The sequence below is a fragment of the Corylus avellana genome, chromosome 5 (assembly GCF_965113065.1).
Source record: "Corylus avellana chromosome 5, dhCorAvel1.hap1.2, whole genome shotgun sequence".
Classification (NCBI taxonomy): domain Eukaryota; kingdom Viridiplantae; phylum Streptophyta; class Magnoliopsida; order Fagales; family Betulaceae; genus Corylus; species Corylus avellana.
In genome coordinates this window covers 31,802,133-31,828,993 of record NC_142494.1, presented here as the reverse complement: position 1 = coordinate 31,828,993, position 26,861 = coordinate 31,802,133, and the positions used below count along the sequence as shown (strand labels likewise).

At 39.3% G+C, this 26,861-nt stretch overlaps 3 protein-coding genes across 6 annotated transcripts; 1 reads left to right on the top strand and 2 right to left on the bottom strand.

The window, feature by feature from the left end:
• Positions 1–218: 218 nt before the first annotated feature.
• On the bottom strand, positions 219–10,321 carry ACS (acetyl-CoA synthetase). The gene is made up of 18 exons (XM_059593367.2): positions 8,955–10,321; positions 8,637–8,783; positions 8,368–8,523; positions 8,065–8,187; positions 7,795–7,963; positions 6,351–6,433; positions 5,931–6,032; positions 5,768–5,856; positions 5,565–5,655; positions 4,851–4,964; positions 3,035–3,111; positions 2,867–2,945; positions 2,664–2,732; positions 2,369–2,544; positions 2,119–2,175; positions 1,805–1,895; positions 1,363–1,461; positions 219–679 (listed from the first exon to the last, which is right to left on the bottom strand). Exons 1-18 carry the CDS (start codon positions 9,426–9,428, stop codon positions 494–496), a joined length of 2,382 nt encoding a protein of 793 aa, XP_059449350.2. The 5' UTR covers positions 9,429–10,321; the 3' UTR covers positions 219–493.
• A 3,461-nt stretch (positions 10,322–13,782) lies between these two features.
• Positions 13,783–24,302, bottom strand: LOC132180305 (Tetratricopeptide repeat (TPR)-like superfamily protein). 4 transcript variants are annotated; one of them, XM_088516260.1, is made up of 3 exons: positions 23,976–24,302; positions 15,813–15,897; positions 13,783–15,703 (listed from the first exon to the last, which is right to left on the bottom strand). In XM_088516260.1, exon 3 carries the CDS (start codon positions 15,602–15,604, stop codon positions 14,171–14,173), a length of 1,434 nt encoding a protein of 477 aa, XP_088372386.1. In that variant the 5' UTR covers positions 15,605–15,703; positions 15,813–15,897; positions 23,976–24,302; the 3' UTR covers positions 13,783–14,170. The 4 variants fall into 4 exon arrangements, with proteins under 4 accessions (XP_088372386.1, XP_059449065.2, XP_088372387.1 ...); XM_059593082.2 differs by having other exon boundaries at positions 15,813–15,891; XM_088516261.1 differs by having other exon boundaries at positions 15,819–15,891.
• A 180-nt stretch (positions 24,303–24,482) lies between these two features.
• On the top strand, positions 24,483–26,545 carry LOC132180306 (WD repeat-containing protein LWD1). Its single transcript, XM_059593086.2, has one exon. It carries the CDS (start codon positions 24,605–24,607, stop codon positions 25,640–25,642), a length of 1,038 nt encoding a protein of 345 aa, XP_059449069.2. The 5' UTR covers positions 24,483–24,604; the 3' UTR covers positions 25,643–26,545.
• Positions 26,546–26,861: the final 316 nt, after the last annotated feature.

Below are 26,861 nucleotides of genomic sequence, written 5' to 3'. Positions count from 1 at the left end.
CTTGTTTGTGGATGTGTACAATGTGTAAAACAGTCCGCAAGCTGGGCAAATTATTTGCTTCTTCATTTCCCGTTGGCTTTTAACCTAAAAATATCAACTGCAACAAAGACCCGAGATAGTTCAGAAATTAGTGTCCCAGTGTCCGTTGTTTCCTAACCTTTTCTTTTTGGTACAAAGGAATGTTGGTAATAGATAGTTATCACTGCAGAAGCAGGTCGTTGGATATAAAGGCAAATTAATGTCATTAAAATCAAAGAACACACAAGCATTCAACCTGGCAAATAGCACCTATAAATTAGTGTCCTATATGTTTGCAAGGAAGCCAATGTAGAAGCGCTGGAGGGGAGGGATGTTGGGCAAATAACAAAACCTTAACGGGCTCTTTATTCTATTGCTCAAATTAACCACTTTTACTGCACGCCTGTAACAATTCCGGATATTACAAATCTGAATAACCCGATGGAGGTGCCTTCCATATTACTAGTGTGGAGGCTCAGCAATCAGCAAGTGCAATTAGCTGATCCACCACATTCGGATCTGCAAGGGTGCTAGTGTCTCCAAGCTCATCTAACTGCCTGGATGCAATTTTTCTCAGAATCCTCCTCATTATCTTTCCACTCCTCGTTTTTGGAAGGCCAGGCGCCCAGTGGATTTTGTCAGGTGCAGCAAAGGCTCCAATCTGAAAGGTTGAACAAGTATGAAACTTTAGGATACACGATTCATGAATTTATATATTTGTATGTGTCAATCTCTGTACATGAAAATGAATTAATCATTAACTTGGATACAAGTGAGAGGGAAAAGGGTTGGCTTAATCTTAAATCTCAGCCTCAAGTCAGCTAATTTACATATAAGTAGTCTGATAAAAGGGAGTCCTTAAGTGGTTATACGACGGACAGTTGATCGTGCTTTATGACATTATTACCTACTAATCCTTGCGCTCAAAAACCAGCAAGAAGTAACTAATTTCAGCAGGGGGCTGAACCCAGCAATTAAACCCCATTATCAGTGACATGCTCTTGGCCAGTAGCCAATGATGTGAGATGATATTATCGGAAGCACAAAAACCAAAATCAATTGAGGATAAACTGACCGGGTAAGAGCTTCAATGTGTTTTTGGTGAAGATAGATGATATCAATCACATTAAATAATCAGGAGCAAAGGCACTACGTTTTGTAAACGAACACTTCATTTCTTTCATTAGAACTAGGTAATGTGAGAATTCATCCAGGTACAACAAAAGGAATCTCCCAAAAAGATTCTGTAACACTATATTGGATACTGATTGCACTATTAGGTAAAGAGTGTATTTGAAATTTTAGTTTTCATATGAAACAAAGTGCAGTGGACTAAATATAAACCTGATTCCGGACTATGAGGATGAGGCTTTTCCGGAGTTCTTCGCTGTACGGAACACCATCCACAAGAGTAACAAATGCATAAATACCCTGGCCTTTAACCTACAGCACCAAATACAGTAGTTGCTTTAGACATACTTGGTACAAGCAAGCACCTGTAACCTACATTTTAGTTGTTAAATGCACCTATCAAGCTGCCACTCTCTCTCTCTCACGAACCAACCACAACACGCGCACACCAAAGCTCATGGGTTTACCTCATACTCAACACCAACCACAGCAGCTTCTGCACATTGGGGATGTGAGACTAGAGCAGATTCGACTACTGCTGTGCCAATTTGATGGCCACTGCACCTATCAAGCTGCCACTCTCTCTCTCTCTCTCTCTCTCTCTCTCTCTCACGAACCAGTCACAACACACGCACACCAAAGCTCATGGGTTTACCTCATGCTCAACACCAACCACAGCAGCTTCTGCACATTGGGGATGTGAGACTAGAGCAGATTCCACTTCTGCTGTGCCAATTCGATGGCCACTGCACATATTTTTAAACTATCTGATAAATGCAATGTGAAAAAACTTTCGTGGTTTTCTTCCTAACAGAATGCTGACATTTTGAGAGATGCAAATTTTTACTGAAATGTGTAAAAATCAGTAAGTTTTTGATCCTGCATATACTTCGTATGTACATGTATGTATCCACTTTGCTTGCCTGTCCGAGGATCACAAGAAGAAAAATTATGAAATCCAAAAGATACCTAACATTGATAACATCGTCAACTCTTCCAGTAAGCCAGTAGTATCCATCCTTGTCCCTGAAACATAGATGTAGATAGCTTAATACAATCATCCCAGTCATTTGCATGTCTTGCGTATTGGTGTACAGAAATTATTTTTGGAGACACCATATCGTTTACAGATTGATTCAAGTACAAAAATACATATCAAGATCCTTAAAAAATATTATCGTACAGACTGATAAAATAACAATTAACAATCATTACTTACCTGCTGCAGCCATCACCACTGAAATAGTAGCCAGGAAATGGTTTGAAGTATGTGGTTTCATATCTTTCATGATCGCCATAAAGTGTTCGGAATGCCCCTGGCCACGAGCTTTTCACACATAGATACCCGTTACACTCACCTTCAATCTCAACACCCTTCTCATCCACTATGACAGGCTGCAATTTAACCCAAATAAGACAATGCTGGATAAGTAAAAAATTAGGGTTTAGGAAAAAAAAAAAAGATTAAACTAATATGCATGATAGCATCCATATATTAGCTATGCATGAAAGACCTGAACCCCAAAGAAAGGAAAAGTGGCAGAACCAGGCTTCTGCGGCCAAGCACCCGGTAATGGAGTAATCTGCCAAGTAAAAATTGTGACCTATTACAATAGATCTCAACAGAAATGAATGGCCACAAATAAACAGATATTTCTACTTGAAACAATGCCCAATGGCTGCCATCGCCATAAGATATAAGAAAGAACTAAACTACCATGAAGCCACCAGTTTCAGTTTGCCACCAAGTGTCAGATATAGGGCACCTTGAATCTCCAACCATGTTGAAAAACCACCTGAGAAAAAGTGGAATGTCTTATTATTATTTTTACGAAAAGAAAGGGAAAAGTATTTTGGATCATAACAGTAAGACAGAGCAGATAACCTCCATGCACTTGGATTAATAGGCTCGCCTACACTTCCAAGGACCCGTAAGGATTTCCTTGAGTAGCGGGTAACATACTGCATAAATGACAATTGTTCACATCAATAAACGCATTATGAAACTTAAGAACACAAGAGATTTTGGGTATTGCATCTCTCTTGATGCTATGGGCGAAGCATGAAATATTGGTCCACCTAATTTTATTTAGGTCCTATTAATTAATGGGGCTGTTAGTATTTAATTTGATATTTTATTTAATTTTCAAGAGTCAAGAGTGTTTTTGTAATTCAATAAATAGACATTGTCTTAGATTATTTTGGGCAATTCAATAAATGGGGTTGTCCTAGAATATGTTAGCTAAATCAATAAATAGGTGTTGACATATGAGTCTATTTCAGTATGATTTGCACTCCAATGAAGGTAGACTAAAATTGAAAAATTTATTAGTCTCTCTTTCTTCCCCTTTTCCCCTCTCTCTCTTCTCCCCCTTCAACTTCCTCTGGCTTCTCTCTTTCTCTCTTCCCCCCTCCCTTCGCTTCTTGCTCCTCTGTGTCTTAATTTTGCTGTATATTTTTGTCATTATCGTTTGTCCTGCATCAATTTTAGTATTCAGAGCCTATATGATTGTTTTATATCATCACTCGTGTGATCCAATACACTCTGTGCCAGTCGCAACCCTACACCACCTTTCTTCCCCCTTTTTCTCCTCTCTCTCTCTTCTCCCCTTCCTCTTCCCCTGGCTTCTCTCTTTCTCTCCCCTTCTCTTCCCCCTTCCCCTAGCTTCTTCCTCCTCTTTTTGTCATAATTTTGCCCCCCTCTCTCTGTCTCTCTCCCCCTCCCCCTCCCCCTCCTCCCCTCTCTCTCTCTCTCTCTCTCTCTCTCTCTCTCATGTAGCGCATAAAAACAGGAATACACCAGCACACCTCCTGAACAATGAGCAAGGTTGGCGGTATTTCAACTTTTGTTTTATTATTTAGATTTAAGATGCTTACTCCTGTCCCAATTTCAATGTTTGGATTTGATATGGCACAACTAGTAATAATAAACTAAAGATATGATGATCTCTTAAAAAGTCTTTTGACTTATTTTTTTATAAGTAATGTCTTTTAACTTACATTAGAGGTACCACAACTTAATAAGAATCTAATTTGCTTTTCAAGAAAAAAAGTTAAGGGTATTATAGAAAATTAAAGAAGAATTTCCACTTTTAGACAGTGGGGATATATTTTGATACAGCTCAAAAAGAAAGCAAACATTTAAATTCAAATGGAGAGAGTATAATTAAATTGTTTTAATCATCACATCTAAATCAAAAATACGGCTTAAGAGGCTACCTAGACTTACATAAGCTGGTGGAACCTGCTTCCAACAAATTTAGGACTCTTTATGTGAAAAGAATGCATATGTAAATAAGCTTCACTACTAAACAAGCTATGAGTTACTAAAGATGTATATTTAAAATAGTAACAATGACCTCCACTCATAATAAAGTTATTACCCCAACTCATGAAATTAAAGAACTTACTAAAAGCAAAACCAGCAGCATATCAACTTAAAAAGGCCAAAAAGTGAGACTTCACTTCACCCAAAATTTATCACGTGGGGTCCCTAGCCGGCTAGATTTTGTCTTTAATATTGCTTCTCTCTTATATCAGAAACTATGAAACTAGTTTAAACAAAATGCCAAACAAAGAATTTTGAAGCAATTCCATATAATTGGGAAAAGGCATAACTGAGTTGTATTATATCTTGAATAGCAACTTTTCATATATATTTCACCCACAGATATGCAAGTAAGGTCAGGATCGTAGCTTACTTCATCACCATCACGCATTAGGGACCGAACCAATGTGGGTGCAGTGTAGAATATTGTCACCTTGTATTTGTCAACAATGTCCCAACAGCGTCCAGAATCAGGATAATTTGGAGCCTGGAGATAATACACAGAGTTATCTGTAAATGAAAAAACTGAAAATCCAATATATTACCTCTCATTGTAGTCATGAAATATGGCCTCTATATCCAGAAAAAAACATATAAGATCAATCATTAGAACATTTACATCATATAAACAATCTGCTTGTTTTTCTCATCAATGAGTCTTGTGCAAGTCAAAATAACATGATGAATGCGCTAAAACGCACAGCCATCCAAAATTTGGGCTTCGACTGTCTGAATGCTCATGAAGTTCTTGGGCATGTTCCACATACCAATACACCCTACTGGTGTCTCAAACCGAACACTCGTGTTATCCAAGATGTGTGAAAATTAAGTTTCATAAAATAGTCTAATGTAACTAGACAAAGTATTTTCATCAATTACATAAAACCACATATATGGTTCTCAAGGAGAGATACTTTAAAAATAACTAAATAAATGGTTTTTAAAAAGAGACCAAATAACACACAACTTTAGTTTAGATGCCAAGCACAACAAATTTGACTTTTTTCCAATTTAATTTATTATTTGAATGTGAAATTTGTTCCCAGTCTTGAATGTTAAACTACTCTACTAGTTCTCAATCCATTACCCCTTCATAGACAACAACAGATGCTCCATTTAGCAGTGGTCCGTAAGTGACATAGCTATGCCCAGTAATCCAACCACAGTCAGCTGTACACCTGAAATTGATAAGAAGGTATGATAAGATACAACAAATATCAATACTATAGAGCGTCTTCCAAGTGAGGGAGTTCTTAAAGATTTAAAGGATGAGCAAATTCTCAAGAATACCAGTAGACATCAGATGGTTTGTAGTCAAATGCATACTTGAATGTTGTTGCAGTGTACACCATATATCCCCCAGTTGTATGGAGAACACCCTTCATAAACCTATATTAGAACAAACAATATAGAAAGAATGATGTCTCTAAATAAAATCATGTAATATAGCTACCTTCGGCTTTCCAGTGCTCCCACTTGTATAGAGCAGAAAAAGTGGATCCTCAGCATCAACCCACTCCACGTCACAAGTAGTTGAATACTTAGCAACAACATCCTGAAAGACAATCACAAATCATCAATAACCCAAAAAACTGATTATCCTAAATTTCTAGTCATTGACAATTGATAAAGTATATGCCAGATCCAATTCATATTGCAAAATTAGACATTAAGCCTCTTATATGAAGCACAGGCATGCAGTTAATATACACTAGGAATTGGAATTCTACATCAAATATAGCACTCTCTAATTTCTAGGCATATTAAAAACACATTGATACAAGAAGGATACAGAATAGAACATACAAATTATAAGTAGGAGCACAATATCTTTCGTCAGAATCTTTTTATGAGAAGAGGTGCAAAAACTAACCTGCCACCATATATCTCTTCCTTCTTGCCAATTAGTACTTTCTCTCATCATTGCTGAATGGTTTTCATAGGTTAAGCACACATCTGCCAGAAAAAGGAAACACATAAGTCCTCATGGAGAAAAACAGATGAACAGATCCTTGTGGAGAAATTACTGTAAACAGGGAAGCAAATGTTGGTATGTCAAGTGGGTTTTACAACAATCTGAACCCAAAGCCAAGGTCCAAACTGGTCCGTGCCAACACATCCAATCCTCAACAGTGGATACTGTTAGAAACTAATATGCATCTCATACAATATTATGCACAGGGGAATTTAATCATGGATCTACTTCTAGTTCGAATCAATCACAATTTTCAAAAAATCTCCGATAAACTTAAAGAACAAGTTAAAGAACACATACCTATGTTGCTGATACAAAAACCTGATTATATATATAAATAGAGAGATTATGGATTTCATCTTGTGGAGTAGAGTTTCCACAATGTTCATTGTGATCACACAATGCACTGAGGTATTAGATCTCACTCCTAAATGCATCAAAGTAACCTACATTTCACATTTGAGTTCACAATCCTCTTAGGATTGAGAGTTAAAGCTATATGCAGTCTTTAATTATTTAGATGACAATAGTTAATAGAATAATAACTTACAATGGTTCAGTTTAGTGTATTCCTAATACACCAACATATCAATCATAAATCTCCACTTCTTCTTTTTTTTTTGATAAATTATCAATCATAAATCTCCACTTCTATGATCAAGATAAATCATCACGATTGGTATGTTATTATCTTATCAAATTAAATGTCCAATTTCATCATAGACTACAAACTAAAGTTATAGGGAAATTGTGATTTAGATCTTCCATGCATTAATCTCATTAACATACCTAAATCACATACAATGTAACTCATGGACTACATTCATCAAATGAATACACTATGCCCAATATTCATGCAATCTCATAAAATAAAACACTTTTATTGATAGAAAAATGTCATACAAATTGGATTTTAGAGCATTATCCCTAACAACTTTACCTCAGCTCAGATCATAATGAACCTTAGGCATATGTTGTCCAAGCATCTTAGGTGTTCCATATTCATAAAATTCCATGGTCACATCTTCTATAAATCGAAAGAAAACTTAACTCATTACTAAATTAAAGAATATTAGAGTTACTTACAATAACCAACAACAAAGGGAAATAAAAAAATAAAAAACAAGAAAAAGAGCAAGTGGACTGTTGTGACCCAGACTTCCATCCTGAAGGACTAGCAGCTCCCCCTTTGAAGTGGGTGCATGTTTAATATGCCATATTGTATATATCATGAGATAGAGAATCTTGACTAAAGTGTGCATGACCCTTTTAAATTTAAAGATGCATGTTTTTAAAGACTAAAGAATTTTGTGTTTAAATGACAAAGCAGTTATTTTCCCACCTACAGAAATTTTATTTCGGGCTGCTTCGACGAGGGCAGCATCAACTATGTCTTTGAGGTGGATAACCTTTGAAGCCCTTTTCACAGCATTGCAAGTAATCACAACCTTTGGCTTGCAGTCCATAATCCTTTGTGCAAGAGATTCTGCCGAAAATCCAGCAAATACAACCTGTAGAATAGAAAACCTATCAGGGATTTTTCTGCATACAATAGACAAAAATGCGGGATTTGGAAGAAAAAAAAGGGGCGGGGGGGGAGGGGATGTAATACCGAGTGAACCGCGCCAATGCGAGCACATGCGAGCATTGCAATTGGAAGTTCTGTTAGCATTGGCAAATAAATCACAATAGCATCACCCTTCTTAACCCCAATATCTTTTAAGTAGTTTGCAAGCTGCCAAAGAAATTAGATAAAAAATTATTTATTTTGATAAGTAAATTAGATAAAAATTTATAACATTCATTTAGCCATTAAGCTAATTGCAGATTGAAGAACTGGCATCCTCTTTAATATTTTAATAATTGTTTTGTGCATGTGTGTGTGGGTGGGTGTGTGAGGCATTTAATAATTGACCTGGCAAACTTTGTGGAGAAGCTGGGTGTAGGTTAAAGTGCCATCAAAACCAGGCTCGTTTCCTTCCCAGTAAATGGCAATTTTGTCACCAATTCCAGCTTCGACATTTTTATCCAAGCAATTGTAGCAAATGTTGGTGACACCGCCCTTGAACCACTGAAAGAGGATACAGATCAAAGACTCCAGCACATAGCCAATAACCCTAAACCCTAAACTTTTTAAGCGTTAAAAAAGAAGGGTAGAAGAAGTCGAAAAAAGTAAAATAAAACCTCAATTTTGACGTTGCCTTTCTTGACATCAAGATTTTCAAAGAAGACTTGTTGGCCCCATTTCTCTTTCCAATAGAACTCCGATGATGCGATATCGGACCAAAATCCAGAAGGGTCCTCAATCGATCTTTTATACATCTCCAGGTACTGACAGATCAATAGAAACATGATAATTCATCAAAACGCAAAAGAAACTGCTCTCAACATGAATGTTAACAGAAAACAAAGATTCAAATTAGGAAAAAAGAAGGGGGGGCGGGGGGGGTAGTGGGGGAGAAGGAAATGGATACTGCGGGGAGCGGGAGAGAGAGAGGCTACCTTGTCGGGTGAAGTAACGTGTGCCTGGCGAGAGAAATCCTCACTGGGAAAGACAAGATCATTCTCTTCAGAAGCGAGGGATTCGCCCAAGACAACCGCGTTCAAATGCGAAATGTTTCCGGCGCCCGATGGGAGAGTCCTCATTGAATCCACATGGCGCAGGTCATTGAATGTCTTCAGATTCTTGTGAGGAGATGAAGCCATTATCACCCTTCGACCACCACCACCTGATCTGCTCCGGTTGCTGTTGTTGTTGTTGGTCCTGCTGCTGCCGTCAAATCTGGACGACCAATAATTGACGCAAGAAGATACCCTCTTTCTCGGCAGAGGAGGATTAAGAAGACAAGTATTGGATTTAGAACGGAATAAGATTAGAGTTTGGTTAAGCGAGCAATTTATGGAGATACCGAGTGCCGGAGGAGGAGTTGCACCCACGACCAAAACCTTATTATGAAACTGAGAGTGAGGGACCATCCTGGTATTTGACTAACAATTTCTTACTTAATTTATAAATTATACAAATTTTTGGGAACCAGTGAAATAAAATTATACTAAGATATTCACACAACTACAGATCCAAGATATTGTTTTTTTTTTTTTTTAATTAATAGAATATTTCTAATTTTGTTGTCTTCAACGATTATTGGGTTAGTTATACCGAACATTTCTACTGTCAACCGCACATGGTCAGCATTAGCAAGCAGGAGGACGGAAAGGGTTTAAAACTAGTTTTGAAGTTTGAATTGAATCCGTCTATCAAATAACGAATAATATTATTCTGAAGCTAACCTTGTTGGCTTCCCTGGCAGGCTGGCTGCTTGACCATGGATCGGGATTGTTCAATTATGCGACCCAAAAGTCAGACTTTCAGGAGAACCCAAAGTAATAACGATGACAACTTCAATAATTAATTCAAAATTTTAGAACAAAAAAAGGTGGGGTGGGTGGATAATAGACCGAGTAGCGACTGTGTAACTAGGAATCAAGATGCGCCTCTTGACTGGAAACGCAACTACCCACCCTTCGAAAGACTTCGTTAATAAGGAAGAGAGGAAGAGTCCCGGCTCCAGCCCGTCGGAACAGTGAGAGGAATTACAACGGCTGCACTAGTACCACCAAATATTGGGTGGAAAGGACCGGGGAGATTTTTGGCTCTTTGACGTTGGAGTTTTTAAGGCGCATCACTCTCAGACTCGGTAACGTTGAATGTTATGATTGATTTTTTTTTTTTTTTTTTCCTCCTTTCTGGATATGGGTTCTTGTTTAGGGTGGCACTAGTACCACCAAATATGGGGTGGAATGGACCGGGGAGATTTTTGGCTCTTTGATGTTGGAGTTTTTAAGGCGCATCACTCTCAGACTCGGTAACGTTGAATGTTATGATTGATTTTTTTTTTTTTTTCTCCTTTCTGGATATGGGTTTTTGTCTTCAAGCTCTGGGGATTATTCCATTTCTTTACCTGACGGTCTGCACTTGGACGGAAATGGTTTCTATTTTCCTTGGCATTCGTATTCTAGGAATGTGTTCAATGAGAAAACCTTATATTCTTTTCTTTCTTTTTCTTTTTTTTTAATACATGTTTACACGTATAGAGGGAAATTCGATTCAGTCACCTCTTCATGAGGCGAACTACCTCTTAAAATATCTTATATTTTCTAAGGCCACAATAATTTTGTTTGATTGTAAAATTACCGTTTGAGATTTGTGTAGGCGTTTTTGTCTTTAGAATAAATATATTTAAGCTCCATGCCAATTTTAACTTAACCCTACGAATTAGCAAGCGTGACATTTGAATACATTAAATTATCATTTTGTGTTATATTTTTAAAAAATTTTATTTTAGAGATAATTGTTTTTAAGGGCAAATCTAGTTTTTTAATGGTCAAAGTAAGATTATTTTAGAAAGTTTATGGTTTAAAATAAAAAGGGTCACATGAAAGACATGTGACCACTTTTCATCCAACATAAAATAAAATGCTAATGGAGGGGTGTTGTTGACATAAAATTGCAGTTTGATCTAAATGTCAAACGTAAAGGGAAGCAGGGAATGAGAATTGTTGTCTTTTCATTCCTTTGATAATGCCCTTTTTTTTCCAAACCGTTAAGGGAATAAGAATTGTTTACCTGTATCCTCATCCCTCACCAGCTTCTTGGCATTCCTCTTGAGGATACTCATTTATTTAAGATTTTTGCGGCAGTAGCTTGTGATCATTTGTGGTTTTCCAGGAACAGAACTTATCATTAAGATCTTGTGCCTAATGCTTTATCTATTTCCAAGACTATCAATAAGCTCTCTTTGGAACATTTCAAGGCTTGGAAGAATCTTTCATCTTCCTCTGCGGAAGCTTGGGTTCCTCCTCTTCCCCCTTCCACAAGATCAGTTATGATATAGTCATTAGAGACTCTTTCTTTGCCCAAGCACCCATCTGTCGTGACTCTTCTGGGCGCATCATCAAGGGTATTTCTCTTATTAGCCCTCCGTGTGATTCTACAATTGGTGAAGCTTTGACAACTCTCTTGGCAGCCAACCTTGCAGTTTCTCTGGGTTTGTCTTATTTCATTCTTGAAGGAGAAGGAGATTCCCTTATTGTTGCTCTTGCAATTCAACATCCAGATTTCACTCAAGACTGGCAACTATCGCTTCCATCATCTTCATCATTCCTGCCTCCTCTTTATGGGAAGCAAGGAATATCAACCGAAGAGACTCACTCAAACACTTACTGAACGAGGCTACCAAACTAGTGCCTCAGGTCTTTATTTTGAGTCTTATTCTTAGGAGTAACACTACTATTTACACCCATTTCACAATCGGTTGACATTGCGTGTTTTGAATAGTTTTTATTTTCTTTTTTCTTTTTTATATATATAGTAGTTGATATGAGAAGCCATTTAAAACACGTCAAGTTAGCCAATGTAAAATATGTGTGAAAAGTAGCATTACTCTATTCTCACATGTTTGTTCGAACATGACTATGTTCGTTCGGACGCCAAGGTGCAAAATTTGTACTTCCACTAAAAATCACCTCATAATCCTTTCCTAACACTCCCAAAACTCTCATTTACGATAGAGGTGTAAATACTGGCGGATATTAACCACGTGCATCCGTTATCCCCAACTCTCTGCTATCCACATATGCTGATGCAAATATAGTTAACAAAAATAACTATCACATATGCAAATGCAGTCATACCCTTTATATATATATATACCCCTTCACCAACTAACTATAGATAGATCATGTAGGAAGCTAAGTAATGTATGAGACAGAAATTTCATTGCAAATGATTAACAAGTGTGATCTGAATAATGTGTTAAGTGAACATATTAAAAGCCTATATGAGCATTCATAGGCTGATGTGTATTATTAGTAAGGGAAAATTATAGTTTACCTCCTCCAAAGTTAACAGCGTTTTTCAATTCAAACACCAAAGTTTCAATTTTTGCAATCCACCCCCACAAAGTTTCAACTTTTTTCAATTCGATCAATATTATCCCAAAATTCTCATATTGCCCCTAATTTTTATTTTTTATGAAAAAAAAAAAAAAAAAATTGGGGGTGCAAAAATGGCCAGATAGCCAAAGGCCACCCCGAATTTTTTTTTTATAAAAAAAAAAAAAAAAAAAAAAAAAAAAAAAATTAGAGGCAATATGGGAAGTTTTGGATACAATAGGTCAAATTGCAAAAATTTGAAACTTTGGAACTTTGGGGGAGTGGAATGCAAAAATTGAAATTTTGGTATTAAAATTGAAAAACGCTGTCAACTTTAGAGGGTAAACTGTAATTTTCCCTATTAATAATATCTTCTTTCTATCTATTGATAAACAAGTTGTTTGAGTGTTTGCTTTGTTGCTAGTGCTTTGATTATTTACTAAAAAAAACTAAAATTCCTTTTTGTATTTACTAGAAGCAGAAATTACAACTTCAAGGCTCAAAAGACAGTGAATAATAACCGCAAAAACCATGTAAATGCATATAATAATCGCATGATACGAATGCAGATATCTAAAAGTGATAACCACATTATATGAATGCAGATATTGCCAACAACACATCCTCATCCGCATTTACACTCCTACTTCATGATGCACAACACATAAACCCAATTTCCTCTTGCCATAATAGTCATGATTTTCCCAATTAACAAATCCCACAGTACCACACAACAACCTAATTAACTAGGTCAAACCCAGTGAACTAAGTCATCGAGTTAAATCGAGTAAACTAAAAACTAACAAAAACACATTTGAGGCTTGTAGTGTGTAGCGTGTGATGTGCTTGGTTGCATGGAAAAGATTCACGGGGAAGGGTCACAAGCGCGTGACACGCGTTGAGGAATGCCAAGAACTTTTGTATGTGCATGCAACTTACACGTTGGACCAAACGACATAGACCCACCGATCTTAGAGTGGAAAACCAATTTCGATGGTTGTATTGTTGGAAGGGCCTTGATGGCAATGCGTTAAGTAGCCATTAGTATCGTGGCTTACACAAATTGATAGATTTGTACCTTGAAAACATGATTATGAATTTAGATTTCTAGAATAAGCTTGGAGAAGGGTTGGGAAAATTACTAACAACAATGATAAAGGCACATGGTAGTACGTGGAAGCAGCGGCAAAATCGGATAACTACTTCTCTAACTCCTTTAGTGATTAGCTATTATGGTTTTCTTGTTCTATTTTCCTCTCATACTTAGACGTTCTCTTGTATACTAAGGTTGCACCCCTCTAAGCTTTCTGATATATTCAACATTACTTATTAAAAGATAAAATAAGGAAGAAACAACAAAAGCAAAGAAAGAGAAAAAAGACGACAAATTTTGAAGTGATTCAGCCTTAGAGGCCTACGTCCACCAATGTGAATTGCCCTTAGGGCTACATCTTTATTGTATTCAACTTAATGAAATTGTTTTACAATGTATAGTATTTATAGAGAAGCTAAAGTGTTGTAAATGAGGCAAAGTAGGCTAAATAAGGTAAGAAATTTATGATAGGCCTACAAGGAAACAAAATCAAGGCTCAAAAGATGAACGATAGCCTAACATTAAAAGTATTCTAATATGGAAGAAAGTATAACATTGTAAATTCTCCTCTTTCGTTTTACCAAGGAAGAAATTCACGTTTCTCATCGTCATCTTTATTATCATGATTTTATTCATTTTGGCATCTTGGCATGAAGCTCGGCCTTTTTGTAAACAGAAACAATTTATTTGTCTAGGCACAAGGACTCCCACTTGAAAATCCGAAGCCCACGTATAGGGGTGGAGGGACTGTATCCCAATATTCCAACTTCCCAGCATGCCTCTGAATTTTTTTTTCCATATTAGCAATACCATAGACCTCACTTTCCCGCAACAATGCAGACAGTATATTGTCCTTTGGCTCCGCTGGCATGGTGTTTACTAATTCGCACACCTCATCTAACATATCAGCTCGTCTATATAGTTCAATCATACACGTTAAATGTTCTAGAACAGGCGTGATACCATAGCGCTCAACCATAAATTTGAAGTATCTCTGAGCCTCTTCCAGGTTATCTGTTTGTACACAAGCACATAGAACACCTACAAAAGTGATAGCATCTGGCCATACATTCGCCCTCTCCATCTCTGCAAAAAGACCAATGGCTTCGTGTCCACACCCATGCACACCCAAGCTAGCGATCATAGAATTCCAAGTAACCACACTCTTGATTTGCATCTCATCAAACACCCTCCTTGCATCCTCTAAACTACCACATTTGCTATACATGTCGATAAGTGCAGTCCCAAGGAAAATCCCAAGTTTGAACCCATTCTTGAGAGCAAAGTCATGAATCCATCTACCCATCTTAAGGCTCCCGATCTCAGTGCAAGCTTTCAACAAGCTAATCAGTGTAAATTCGTTGGGCCTCACATTATCAAGCTGCATTCTCCGGAATAGTTCAAATGCTTCTTCAGGTCGATTTCTAACATACCCGTTAATCATTGCTGTCCATGAAACAACATTTTTTGTCGGCATTTGCTCAAAAAGTCCTCGAGCAGCATTTACTTCACCACACGCGACAAGTCCAGAAACCATGGTTGTCCATGAAACCACATTGCGAACACGCATTTTTTCAAAAATCTTACACCCATATTCCACATTTCCGCACTTGAAGTAAAGATCCATCAAAGTGTTTAGCACAAACATGTCTCCTAAACTACCAGTTTTGATAGCTAGCCCATGAATCTCTTTTCCTGGACCAATTACGGAAGAAGCACTGCAAGCTTTGATAACGAATGGAAAGGTGAACTTATCGGGTGGAAAGCCTTGGGATATCATAAGGTTAAACAGAAGAAGAGCTTGTTCTGAGCAGCCATTGATGGTATAGGCTCTAATCATTAAGTTCCAAGTAAAAGTGAGAGGACCCTTAATTTGATGGAATAAAAGAGTGGCATAGTCCATTTTTCTGTAAGAAGAGCAAAGGTGAAGCAGCCTCCTAGTAAGTAATTGATCTTGAGATAGTCCATGGCGAACTATCTTTGCATGGATTTGCTTGAGCTGTTTGAAAGTGGTGCACTTTTGGAGGGAGATGTGAGCTTCCTGCGAACCAAACTGTATTCTAGAGCTTGGGAGTGGGTTTCTATTGGGTAGAGCATCAGAAGTGCATGAAAGGCATGCAACCATTATACCCAAGTTCGATCAAGCTGAGCTAGCGTGTTCTGCAACAACTGACCCAAAGTATTGCCAATTTGAGACAAGAAACAGTAATTTGTGCTTTGGGCTCTGCAAAATGAAATCCCCCAAATGTTACAATAGAAAAATGGTAGACCACTAGATTGAAAAACAAGAAACTTTTTAAGTTGCAACAAGGTGTGATGTTAGGAAAAGCCACCACAACATAATACAGCACGCAGCCGAACTAATTTCAATTCTTTTCGCTCTTTGTGCAATCTCTGAACCCAACCCAACACCTGCATCTAAAAAGAAAAATATTACGCAAAGGGAAAGCGGCTTTTAAAGCAACCAACAACCTTCCTATAACAAAAGGTTTAATTGTTAGCCCAAATAAAATTTGCCATGAAAACAGCAAGAACCACGCCGGCTGTGCTCAAATAATAATATCTAAGAGATCAATGTGTCAATAAGAAGACATGATGAATATAGTGGATGTATGATTTATGAGAATCTTTTTCCAACAAAATAAAATACATTGGTCACATATACACACAAGGAAATGCTTCCTCGCTCTCTCTCTCTCTCTCTCTCTCTCTGGGCTCCTACTATACCATCTTTCCTTTTTGGATAGATTTTTCTAAGACATTGTCTTCTCTAGTGCTTCCACCCATTATGTCCTTTCTTCCTCTCTTCTCCATGGATGCTACTCATCCTGATGTCCAAGACCTGATTTCTCAAATAGAAGCTTTAGGCTGGGATGACCCATCTCAGTTGGACTCCTTGCCTATGGGATTCCCAAATATTGGTAAGCTTCTAGCCGTCAAAACTCTTATTGGTGCTTCTAGCAATCAAAACACTTAACACCCAATCTGTTAAGAGCTACCCTCACCAAAGCTTGGGATTTTGTTGAGCCTCTGGTTATTGAGGTTCTAGAGCCAAACAAATATCTTTTTTTCTCTCCCTCAATGTTCCCACCTAGACCGTATTTTGCTCCAAGGACCGTGGAATATCAGAGGCTCCCTTTTAATACTCAAGCCTTAAGTCCCCTGATCTCACCATTGATGAAGTGGATCTTCACTTATGCCCTTTTTGGATTCAAGTTCATGGTTTGCCCTTGCAAAATATGATACATAGAAATGAAATTCGTATTGGGAAAGCCTTGGGAAATATGATGGAAGTTGAAAATGGTAGTGCTTCTGGTCTTATCTGCCGTTGTCGCCTTTGGATTCGGGAGGAGCTTGACACCCGGAAACGACTTGTCCCAGGTTTTCATCCTCCTTGGCCTGGAAGAAACTCTACTAGGATACAATTCAAATATGAGAGATTTGTGGATTATTGCATGCTTTGTGAGCTTATAGGTCACAAACAAAATCCATGCCCAGCTCCTCCTATTCCTTTTGACTCCAGAGAAGAATGACATCTCTCTCAAAGGCACTAAGTTTGCTAGTCCAAGGTCTTCTCTGGTAGGTTAGGAGGAATCAACCGGCTCCGGTATTTCATCTGAAGGCCCGGTGAAACTCCTGATTGAAGCTGTCGACACCATTTATGGAGCTGAGTTAACCCAACTACAAGTCGTCCCTCGTCAAAAACAAGATCTGCTTGTCTCACACAAGTTTTTTCTGGACACGTGGAACCCTCTCACAACGCTCCAGCTAGCAGATCTCTCCAAGTGGCACTGCTTCACCAAACCACCTCATCATTTGGTTCAAAGCTGCCACGTTTTCTTCAACAACCCCAGGGACGGAGCCCGAACATATTATGGGCAGGGGCCAAATCTTTTTTCTTTTTTGTTTTTAATGTTCGCACAAGGGAGAGGAAGGAGATTCAAACTAGTACCCGCCGCTCCATAAAACACGATCCCTATCTAATTAAGCTATCTATTAGAGACACAAATTATTAAAATATATTAATATTTGAAGAACTTTTTTTAAAAAAAATTATTTCTTTTGATGGTTCTCGTGAACTAAAAAATGCATTATACTATAATTATTAGCCTAGATCAAAAAGGCAAGAAGCAAACCAAAAAACGAAAGGCTAAAAAGGAGATACAAAACGCAAGAAGCAAAACATAAGAGGCAGGAATTAGATAGTGGATGCCAGCTTGTAATCTCAAGCCTTCCCCTGCTGCACGTCAGTCTTGGGAACTGTGCATCACTTGCTTCGGTTGACTAACACCTACTTTAAGTTACTCGCCCAATTTGCTCAAGTTAAATGCTTAACCCTTCATCTCCATCGTCTACTTTACCACTGGCCACTCTTCTAGGGCATAACCAGGCCCTCTGCTACACGCTCTCTCTCAATCTACCATTTTTATTTTTTTCATGGACACAAATAACCATACTTCACAAAATATACCAAACAAATTGATAATTTTAAGTGTTTTCGGAACTCACTCACCTAAACCCATCTCACTTCCACTCCCACTCGGCCATTCACTCTCGTCTCTCAAACTAGGCCATGGATTTGTTGTAAGTCTCATACTCTTCTTCATCCACCTCCCTATTATGCCCTCACTTCCTCTCTCGCTCCAAAACCTCCTCATTCAAGCCCCTAAAACCCTTCATTCACAACTTCCTCTATACTTCTTCTATACGAGTAATTCTAAAAGTCTCTTGTGTCCCTTTTGAGTCACTTCAAAAATGATGTTGCTATTAAAATCACAATTTTATCAAAATCTAATAATGATCAATCACAAACTCAATGATGATTTTAATAACCACATCATTTTTGGAGGGACTCAAGAGGAATACAAGAAAAACTTGTAACATTACTCTCTTTCACACTGTTACTCCCAAAGCCCCAAAATCACTAGCCCTCGGCTTCGCCTTCTTTGGTAGGGGCCAAAAAATTTTATGAACAAGGCCAATTGGCTAAAAATTATATTTTACCCTATAATTTTTTGTTTTCTAACAAGTTGGGGGGACTTGGCCTATACTGGCCACCCCAGCTCCTTCTCTGCCCTCAACCACGCAATCTTCTAAGAAATCAATCATTCCTTTTGCATGTAGACCAAAGTGACTCTTATGCTTCGAATCAAGCTTCAACCCAAGATTACAATTCTACCCCATTCTCCTTGTTGGACTCAACCATCACCAAAATACAAGATCTTTCGGAGCGGCCCCTAATTGAACACCCAGCCCACTTCCAAGCCCTTCTCTCCATTAGGCCTCTCCTCCCTCACAAGCCCACTCTCCAAATCCCACCCTCCTTTCAGATTAATCCACCCCAATGGCTCTCTCTGGCTTTGCTACCTCCCAAAAAACTCCTCCATCTTCCATTATAATTTTTTACTTTGAAAGTTGGTGGCAAAAATTATAATGTTCCTTGGCTGTGTTTGGGTGACTTCAATGTGATTCTTGATCAATCTGAAAATCGGGGGGTCGACCTTTCGCTAGCCCCTCTAATGGTGGTTTTAGATCCTTTATAGATAGATTTGGCATTGTCGATCTAGGATTTTCTGGTAATCCTTTTACCTGGCCCAACAATAGGCAGGGTAGTCATCTCATTAAAGAAAGACTTGATAGGGGTTTAGCCTCTGCAGCTGGATCTATTTGTTCCCGTCTTTCTCTATTAGACATCTTCTTCCCCCTGCTTCTAATCATAATCATATTCTCTTAAACACGACCATGTCACTAACCTTTCTCCCTCGTCCTTTCATATTTGAGGAATTCTAGATAAGAGATCCATCTTGTGGTTTGGTTATTGCTGCAACTTGGGACATCTCTATAGTTAGCTTCCCTGCTTTCTCTCTGTCGGGAAAACTCAAGTTCACCATAACAGCTCTAAAGCAATGGAATACTCATCATTTTGGCCACATTCAAAATAAGATTGATACCTTTCTCATCAAGATTGATTGTGTTCTAAAATCCAGTCCAACTCCTCAATCATTTGCTGAAGAAATTCTTCTCAAACAAGAGCTGGAAGAACTCCTCATTAAGGAAGAAATTCTCTGGAAGAATAAATCCAAAGAACTTTGGCTCACCTGCAAGGATTTAAAATAATAAATTCTTCCATATCTCGACATTAATCAGATAAAGGAGGAATGCAGTGGATTTGCTCAAAGTCTCCTCTGGGGGTTGGATCTCTAATAGGCCTGCTATTGGCAGTTCTTTTGTAACTTAATCTTTTTGATAACTCTGTTTCTCCAAAAGAAAATGAATCTCTTTGTTACATCCCTACAAAAAAAAGGAGATCTTTCAAGCCCTGACCAGCCTTGGGTCTACAAAAGCTCCAAGTTCTAATGGGTTCACTGCCCTCTTTTACAAGTATTGGAACACAGTTAAGAATGTGGTTTTTTGTTATAGTTTGTATGAACGGTTTATACAAAAAAGGCGGAGGCTATTATATTATTCAACTTAACTTTAACCTAATACAAGCATCCTATCGTATAGGATTCAGGAAATACCATAAAGACTAAACTATCCCCAAAACCCTAATGACTCAAACCCTAACTCTTCTAACACTCCCCCTCAAGCTGGATCATATAAATCATATGAATCCAGCTTGGAAGATACAAGCAAACAAAAAATAACTAAAAAAATATACTCTAACACTCCCTCTTAAGCTGAAACAGCTTGGAGCACAGAATACAAAGACTCGTACTAATAACAAGATAATGTAATAAAACTCTAACGCCGATCGAAAACTCGTCGGAAACTACAACAACCAAGCTTTGATCGGATCTCGCTGCAAAACACCAAAGCCGGTCAGATACAACAATCACTTAATCGGGTCTCGCCGTTAAACACCAAGGCCAGTTGGATACATTGATCACTAACAACCAACAACCACATTTCACATGAACAACCAACGAGTTTTGCCGCAAAACAACTACTGGAAAAAAATAATAATAATAAAATAAATACTTTGTCGGAGCTTTGCCAGAGACACGCCAGAGCTTCAAAACTGGCCGGAGACGGGCAGACCACATCGGCAGAACCAAAAACAGAAGCAAAACACTGAAAACATAACAAAAACAATTACTGTAGGCTCGCCAGAGCTTCACCGGAGTTTTGCCAGAGAAGATAGAACATTCCGGCCACTCCAAAAAACAGCAACTATAGTACCAAATGACGACCACAAAGCAACTTTTCAAGAACACAAACATCCACGCCGGCAACTTGTTCTTTTTTTTTTTTTTTTTTTTTTCGATGGCCACTGCACCACGCCAGCCAACACACCCAAAAGCCGTCAGTGGCCAACGCACAAAGCCATGACTGACGACAACAACAAAAATTTTCCTTCAAAAAACAACCATGGACAGCAACATATTTCAGGCATTGCCCGTGTGGGCATTATGCCCACATGGGCAGCCACCAGAACAATACTCAATAAAAAATAGAACAAGAGCAGAAAACAACTACTACAAACAAGGGGCTAGTGATTCAAACCCTAAGGCTCTGATACCATGTTATAGTTTGTATGAACGGTTTCCATACAAAAAGCGGAGGCTATTATATTATTCGACTTAACTTTAACCTAATACAAGCATCCTATTATATAGGATTAGGGAAATACCATAAAGACTAAACTACCCCCAAAACCTTAATGACTCAAACCCAAACTCTTCTAACATTTTTCATAGTATTTGGGATTTTTTCAAGAAAAATCATCTGTTGAAAGAACAAAGTAACACTTTCATTGCTCTAGTTCCAAAGCAAATGGGTCCTTTTTTCTGTCAACCATTTCAGACCCATTAATCTTTGTAACATCATTTAAAAGATCATCTCCAAAATACTTGCTAACAGATTCAAATCCCTGCTCCAACATTTTATATCTACCTTCCAATCTGTTTTTGTTCCCTCTAGAAATATCCAAGACAACTCTATTCTAGCTCACGAGCTTCTCAACTCCCTTAGGTTAAAAAAAAAGAGAAGGGAGAGGAGGACCTATGGCTATCCTATCAAGATAGATATGGAAAAAGCTTCGGGGTTCCACCCCATCTGGACCAACTGGGTCCCTATCTGTATTAATTCCCCCCCCCCCCCCCCCCCCTCCATTTTGATTAATGATAGCCCTTTTGGTCTCTTCACCTCAGCTCAGGGATTACGACAAGGGGATCATTTGTCTCCCTTCTCTTTATCGTAGGCACTGAAGTCCTCTCACAGATTTTTCAAAGGGAAGAATTCTTGGTCTTCTAAAGGGAATCAAAATAGCAAGAAACTGCACTCCCATAACCCATCTTCTTTTTGCAGATGATCTCATAATTTTTGCTAAAGCAACTTCTTCAGATGCAGCCTCTATCAAATCTTGTCTAGATTCCCATTGCAGCTAGTCTAGACAAGCCAAACACTTCCAAATCTTCCATTCATTTTAACAAAAATACTACCCCTCCCACTGTTAATAGCATCCAGACCATAATCCCTTTCAAGATCACTCCAAATTCCAAATACGTCGGACTCCCCATCCTTTTTGGCAAATCGAGAAAGGCAAGCTTTTAAAGACGTTTTGGACAAGGTCTTAAGCAAAGTAGAAGGTTGGAGGGCCAAAACCCTATCTTAAGCTGGAAGGACTGTTCTCATCAAATCTGTGGCTGCTGCAATTCCCTCCTATGCAATGAGTACTTTCCTGCTCCTTGCCTCCATCAACTGCACTCTTGAAAAGATTTTCAAAGATTTCTGGTGGGGTTTTCCTAAAGGGAAAACCAGGAATTTATCTCTAAAGTCATGGAGTTCCATGTGTATCCCCCGCGAGCAAGGTGGTCTTGGGTTTAGGCTTGTGAAGAACGTGAATTTGGCCCTTATAGCCAAGCTTGGCTGGAAAGATCCCTGAAATCTTGATTGTCTTTGGATAAAACAGCTTCACGCTAAATATATCAGGTAGGGAAATCTCCTCTCCTCTCTCTCTCCCTCCCCCCTCTCCATATTCTACTTCTTGGTTATGGAATGGTATTTTGCAAGCTACTTCTCTTCTTGCAGTTGGTGTACGTCATCAAGCTAGCTTCTCCTCAAATCTTCCAATCTGGACTACCTCTTAGATTCCCATCATTCCCTCTTCCAAACCATCCCCTAGATTCCCCAGAAATAACAACTTTCGCTCTCTTTGCATTTCTGGGCTGGTTAACCACTTAACTCTTCAATGGAATTCTTCCATCATCAGCTCTATTTTTTATTCTACCTCGGCTAGTGAGATACTTAAAATCCATATCTCAGGCAACTATCATAATTCTTATATTTGGACTCCTTTTCTTTCGGGAAGGTTCACCACAAATTCGGCAGATCTTTCTCTCATATCCAACCAGTCCTTGCCATCTTCCTCTCCTCTTCCCAGCTTCTTCTGGAAAGGTATTTGGAAATTAAAATTGAGTGATAGACTCAAGCTCTTCTTGTGGAATATTGTCCACACTAAATCTAGAATTTTCTCTATTCCCACTTGTCCACTGTTGATGCTTTATGCCCTCTGTGCAAAGTTGCAACTAAATCTCTTCAACACTATTCTTTAATTGCCTCTTTGCCAGAGTAGTTTGGAGAAATTCCTTTTGGCCTCTTGACTCCATTGCCATAAATTTCTCCAATATGGTCGATTGGATAAATCTCTTCCGGGGAAATTCTCTTGGTATTCCTCTTGGAGACCATCATATATTTCAAATTTTCGATGTTGTTGCATTTGAACTTCTCTGGTTTTATAGAAACAAAGCCCATCATGAAGGCACCACTCATGATGCCCTGAGCATATCCAAGAGTATTAATAAAGTCACACTTGAACATCATGCTGCCTTAAAATTTAAGATTAACCCTCCAGTGGAAAAATGGCTTCCCCCATCTCAGGAATGGTTTAAAATTAATTTTGATACAACAATTCGGGATAATTTCTCAGCTCAAGCTGCGGTCTGCTGCAACTATGAAGGTAAAATCATTCACATGGTTTTTCAAATCGGCTCTTCCTGTCATCAAAATTTTGGTGAGGCCTTAGCAACTCTCTTAGCTGCGTCCTTAGCAGCTTCTCTCAATCTTGGAAATTTCATTCTTGAAGGTGACTCAAAGATTGTTATTCTGGAACTTCAAGACTCCAATATTATCCAAGACCGGAGGAAAATGGATATTATATAGGATACAATCGACTTTATCCCAGCATCTTTTCATTGAAAAGTTAGAAAAGTCAAACATAAGTGTGCTATTTTGCGCCTACTATGCGGCACAATGTGCCGCAGCCAGAAATTTCTATAGCTGCATTCTCATATCCCCTCCCCTGTCTCTTCTATACAAATTGTAAGTACTAAACACCCACCTCGTGGTAGCCGTTTAGATTGGTTTGTTTTTGTTCTTATGTACTTTAAAAAAAAATTAAAAAAAATTAATAATACATCCGTCACAATGAGCTAATTAATGGAAAGACAAATAAGGAAAAGAAAATAGAGGAAAAGAAGAAGGAGGGAATTTACCTCTTGCCTTCTTCTCTTGACGCTACCGGCCAACCAGTAGGGCTGAAGAGAGTGAGTGACAAGGAAGAGAAGAGAAGTAACTGGAGGGGGATGGGATTGTGAGAAAATTTCAAGCCCCAGAGTCGTGTGTTCCTTTTCTTCCTCAAATTGCTTATCCAGAGGAGGAGAAAGAAATTTAAAAAATAAAAAACAAAAAGGCTTTGTTTAAGTGTATAGTTTTTTTCCTGCTGCGGGACTCCCGAAACGGGCAAGATCATAGCTACAGTGGAGAGCGTTCTTCCTAATCCCAGAGAAAAATTGGAAAAGAGAAGAGGAATTAGGAGTTAAATTAGGAAAATTTTATCCATCTGCCTTCTCTGTTTTTGGTTTGGATCGGAGGATAACATTTGCGAAAGTGTGTGTGGCCGTGGATGGGCCGAATGGACGGCCCAGATGTAACCGGCCAATCCGGTACACAGTAGAGAGTAGACTAGAGAGTAGCTAGTAGAATATACCCTCACACATTCACGCACCAGCCAGGCCTCAGGAGCGAGACCACCAATTCATTGGTTCCATCTTCCGCCCCATCTCCACCGCTGTAATTCTCCCAGGGTATTTTGACAACAATTGAAATTTCAGTCAAGAGGAGTATGGGGGCGAGTAGCGATCCGACTCAGGATGGTTCGGACGAGCAGCAGAAGCGGTCTGAGATATACACTTACGAGGCACCCTGGCACATCTATGCCATGAACTGGAGCGTCCGCCGCGATAAGAAGTACCGGCTGGCCATAGCCAGCCTCCTGGAGCAGTACCCGAACCGTGTGGAGATCGTTCAGCTGGACGATTCCAACGGCGAGATCCGCTCCGACCCAAACCTCTCCTTCGAGCACCCCTACCCTGCCACCAAGACCATCTTCATCCCTGACAAGGAGTGCCAGAAGCCAGACCTCCTCGCCACCTCCGGTGACTTCCTCCGCGTCTGGCGGATCTCGGACGACCACCGCGTCGAGCTCAAGAGCCTCCTCAACGGCAACAAGAACAGCGACTTCTGTGGGCCCCTCACCTCCTTCGACTGGAACGAGGCCGAGCCCAAGCGCATCGGCACCTCCAGCATCGACACCACCTGCACCATCTGGGACATCGAGCGCGAGATCGTCGATACCCAGCTTATTGCCCACGACAAGGAGGTCTATGACATCGCATGGGGCGGCGTAGGCGTCTTCGCCTCCGTCTCCGCTGACGGCTCGGTTCGTGTCTTCGATCTCCGTGACAAGGAGCACTCCACTATCATCTACGAGAGCTCCGAGCCCGACACCCCCTTGGTCCGCCTCGGCTGGAACAAGCAGGATCCCAGATATATGGCCACCATTATCATGGACAGCGCCAAGGTCGTCGTCCTCGACATCCGCTACCCAACGCTACCCGTCGTCGAATTGCAGAGGCATCAGGCCTCCGTTAATGCCATTGCCTGGGCTCCCCACAGTTCCTGCCACATCTGTACGGCCGGCGACGATTTCCAGGCCTTGATTTGGGACTTGTCCTCCATGGGCCAACCTGTCGAGGGCGGCTTGGATCCCATTCTCGCGTATACGGCCGGGGCAGAGATCGAGCAGCTGCAATGGTCCTCGTCCCAGCCCGACTGGGTTGCCATTGCTTTCTCCACCAAGCTTCAGATACTTAGGGTATGATGTGTACTCGTTTTTTTTTTTTTCTTTTTTTTTTTAACTTACCACCATGTCCATCACCATGACATAGCGAGGTTGAGTTTGCGATAAGAACGTTCTATGCCTTGCCTTCAGCTGTCTGTTCGTCCTTTGGATTCAAATCCAATGATTATAGTTGTTTTCCTATTACGCCGCTCTGCATGATGTTTCTGTATTGCTCAGAGATAGCTAGTCCTTTTTTGGATGTTGATGCTAATTTTGGATGCAATCTTAGGACTTTAAGGACATATAAGTTTTGCGATGCAATATGGTCAAGGATCAACTCGTTTGCTTCCTCTTGGGTGTCTACCCTTCAAATTCCAAAACGTTTGCTTTCTCTAGTATTCTGTGACACTATTGAGATGTTATTGGAAAGGATGAGCAGCCGGAGAAGTCTCTTGTATTGGGTTGATTGTATGCATTTGAAAAGGAATGTAATTTTCCAAAAACTTCGAGGTAGCACGCATTAGCCGACTATAATAGATTCATTTCTCATATGAAGTGGAGATCCCTGATACAGCCTAAGGGCAATGTAAGAACAAGTCGGACCCAGAAAGGGACCTGATCATGAATAAAAAGAATATTTGATGCCATTAATGGTGATCAACTTGCTGACAGGGAATGTCATCACTGTTAGGGCAAAAAGGCAAAGAAGGCTGAACACAGTTTTTACCTAAGTCATTGTGTTCAGCACCTATAACATCGCCCTTCAACCTTCGTTCTTGTCTGGGGTGGCTTGCAGCTCAGTGATCTAATAAGTAACTTCTAAATTGGGACCTAAATGTAATCTTACTTCCTTGTGATTGCTGATGGAAGTATTTCTTCAAGATTGCTGGCCTCTTGAATATATAAAGGAACGTGGGGGATATGTTCCTTCCTCTTTCTGAACTCGCCTCTCTTTATATAAAATTTTGATGTCTGCCATGTTCATCCCTAATACATGTCACATTCAACCGTCACTTGCCTTGCAAAACACGCTGTCTTTGAGTGATTTTTGTTTTTTTTGTCAACTATTTATTGAACTGATGAATCAGAAACTGGACGCCAGGATTTAATGGGTGATATGGTTCTCACATGAGGACTGGTTTTATCATTCTCTTCCGTCAATACTAAATTGGTAGAGTAGTCTTCATAGAATCATAGTATTGGCAACTGCTATGATTGAAGTTGATACAACATCTTGAAATTTACACAATTCCTACCA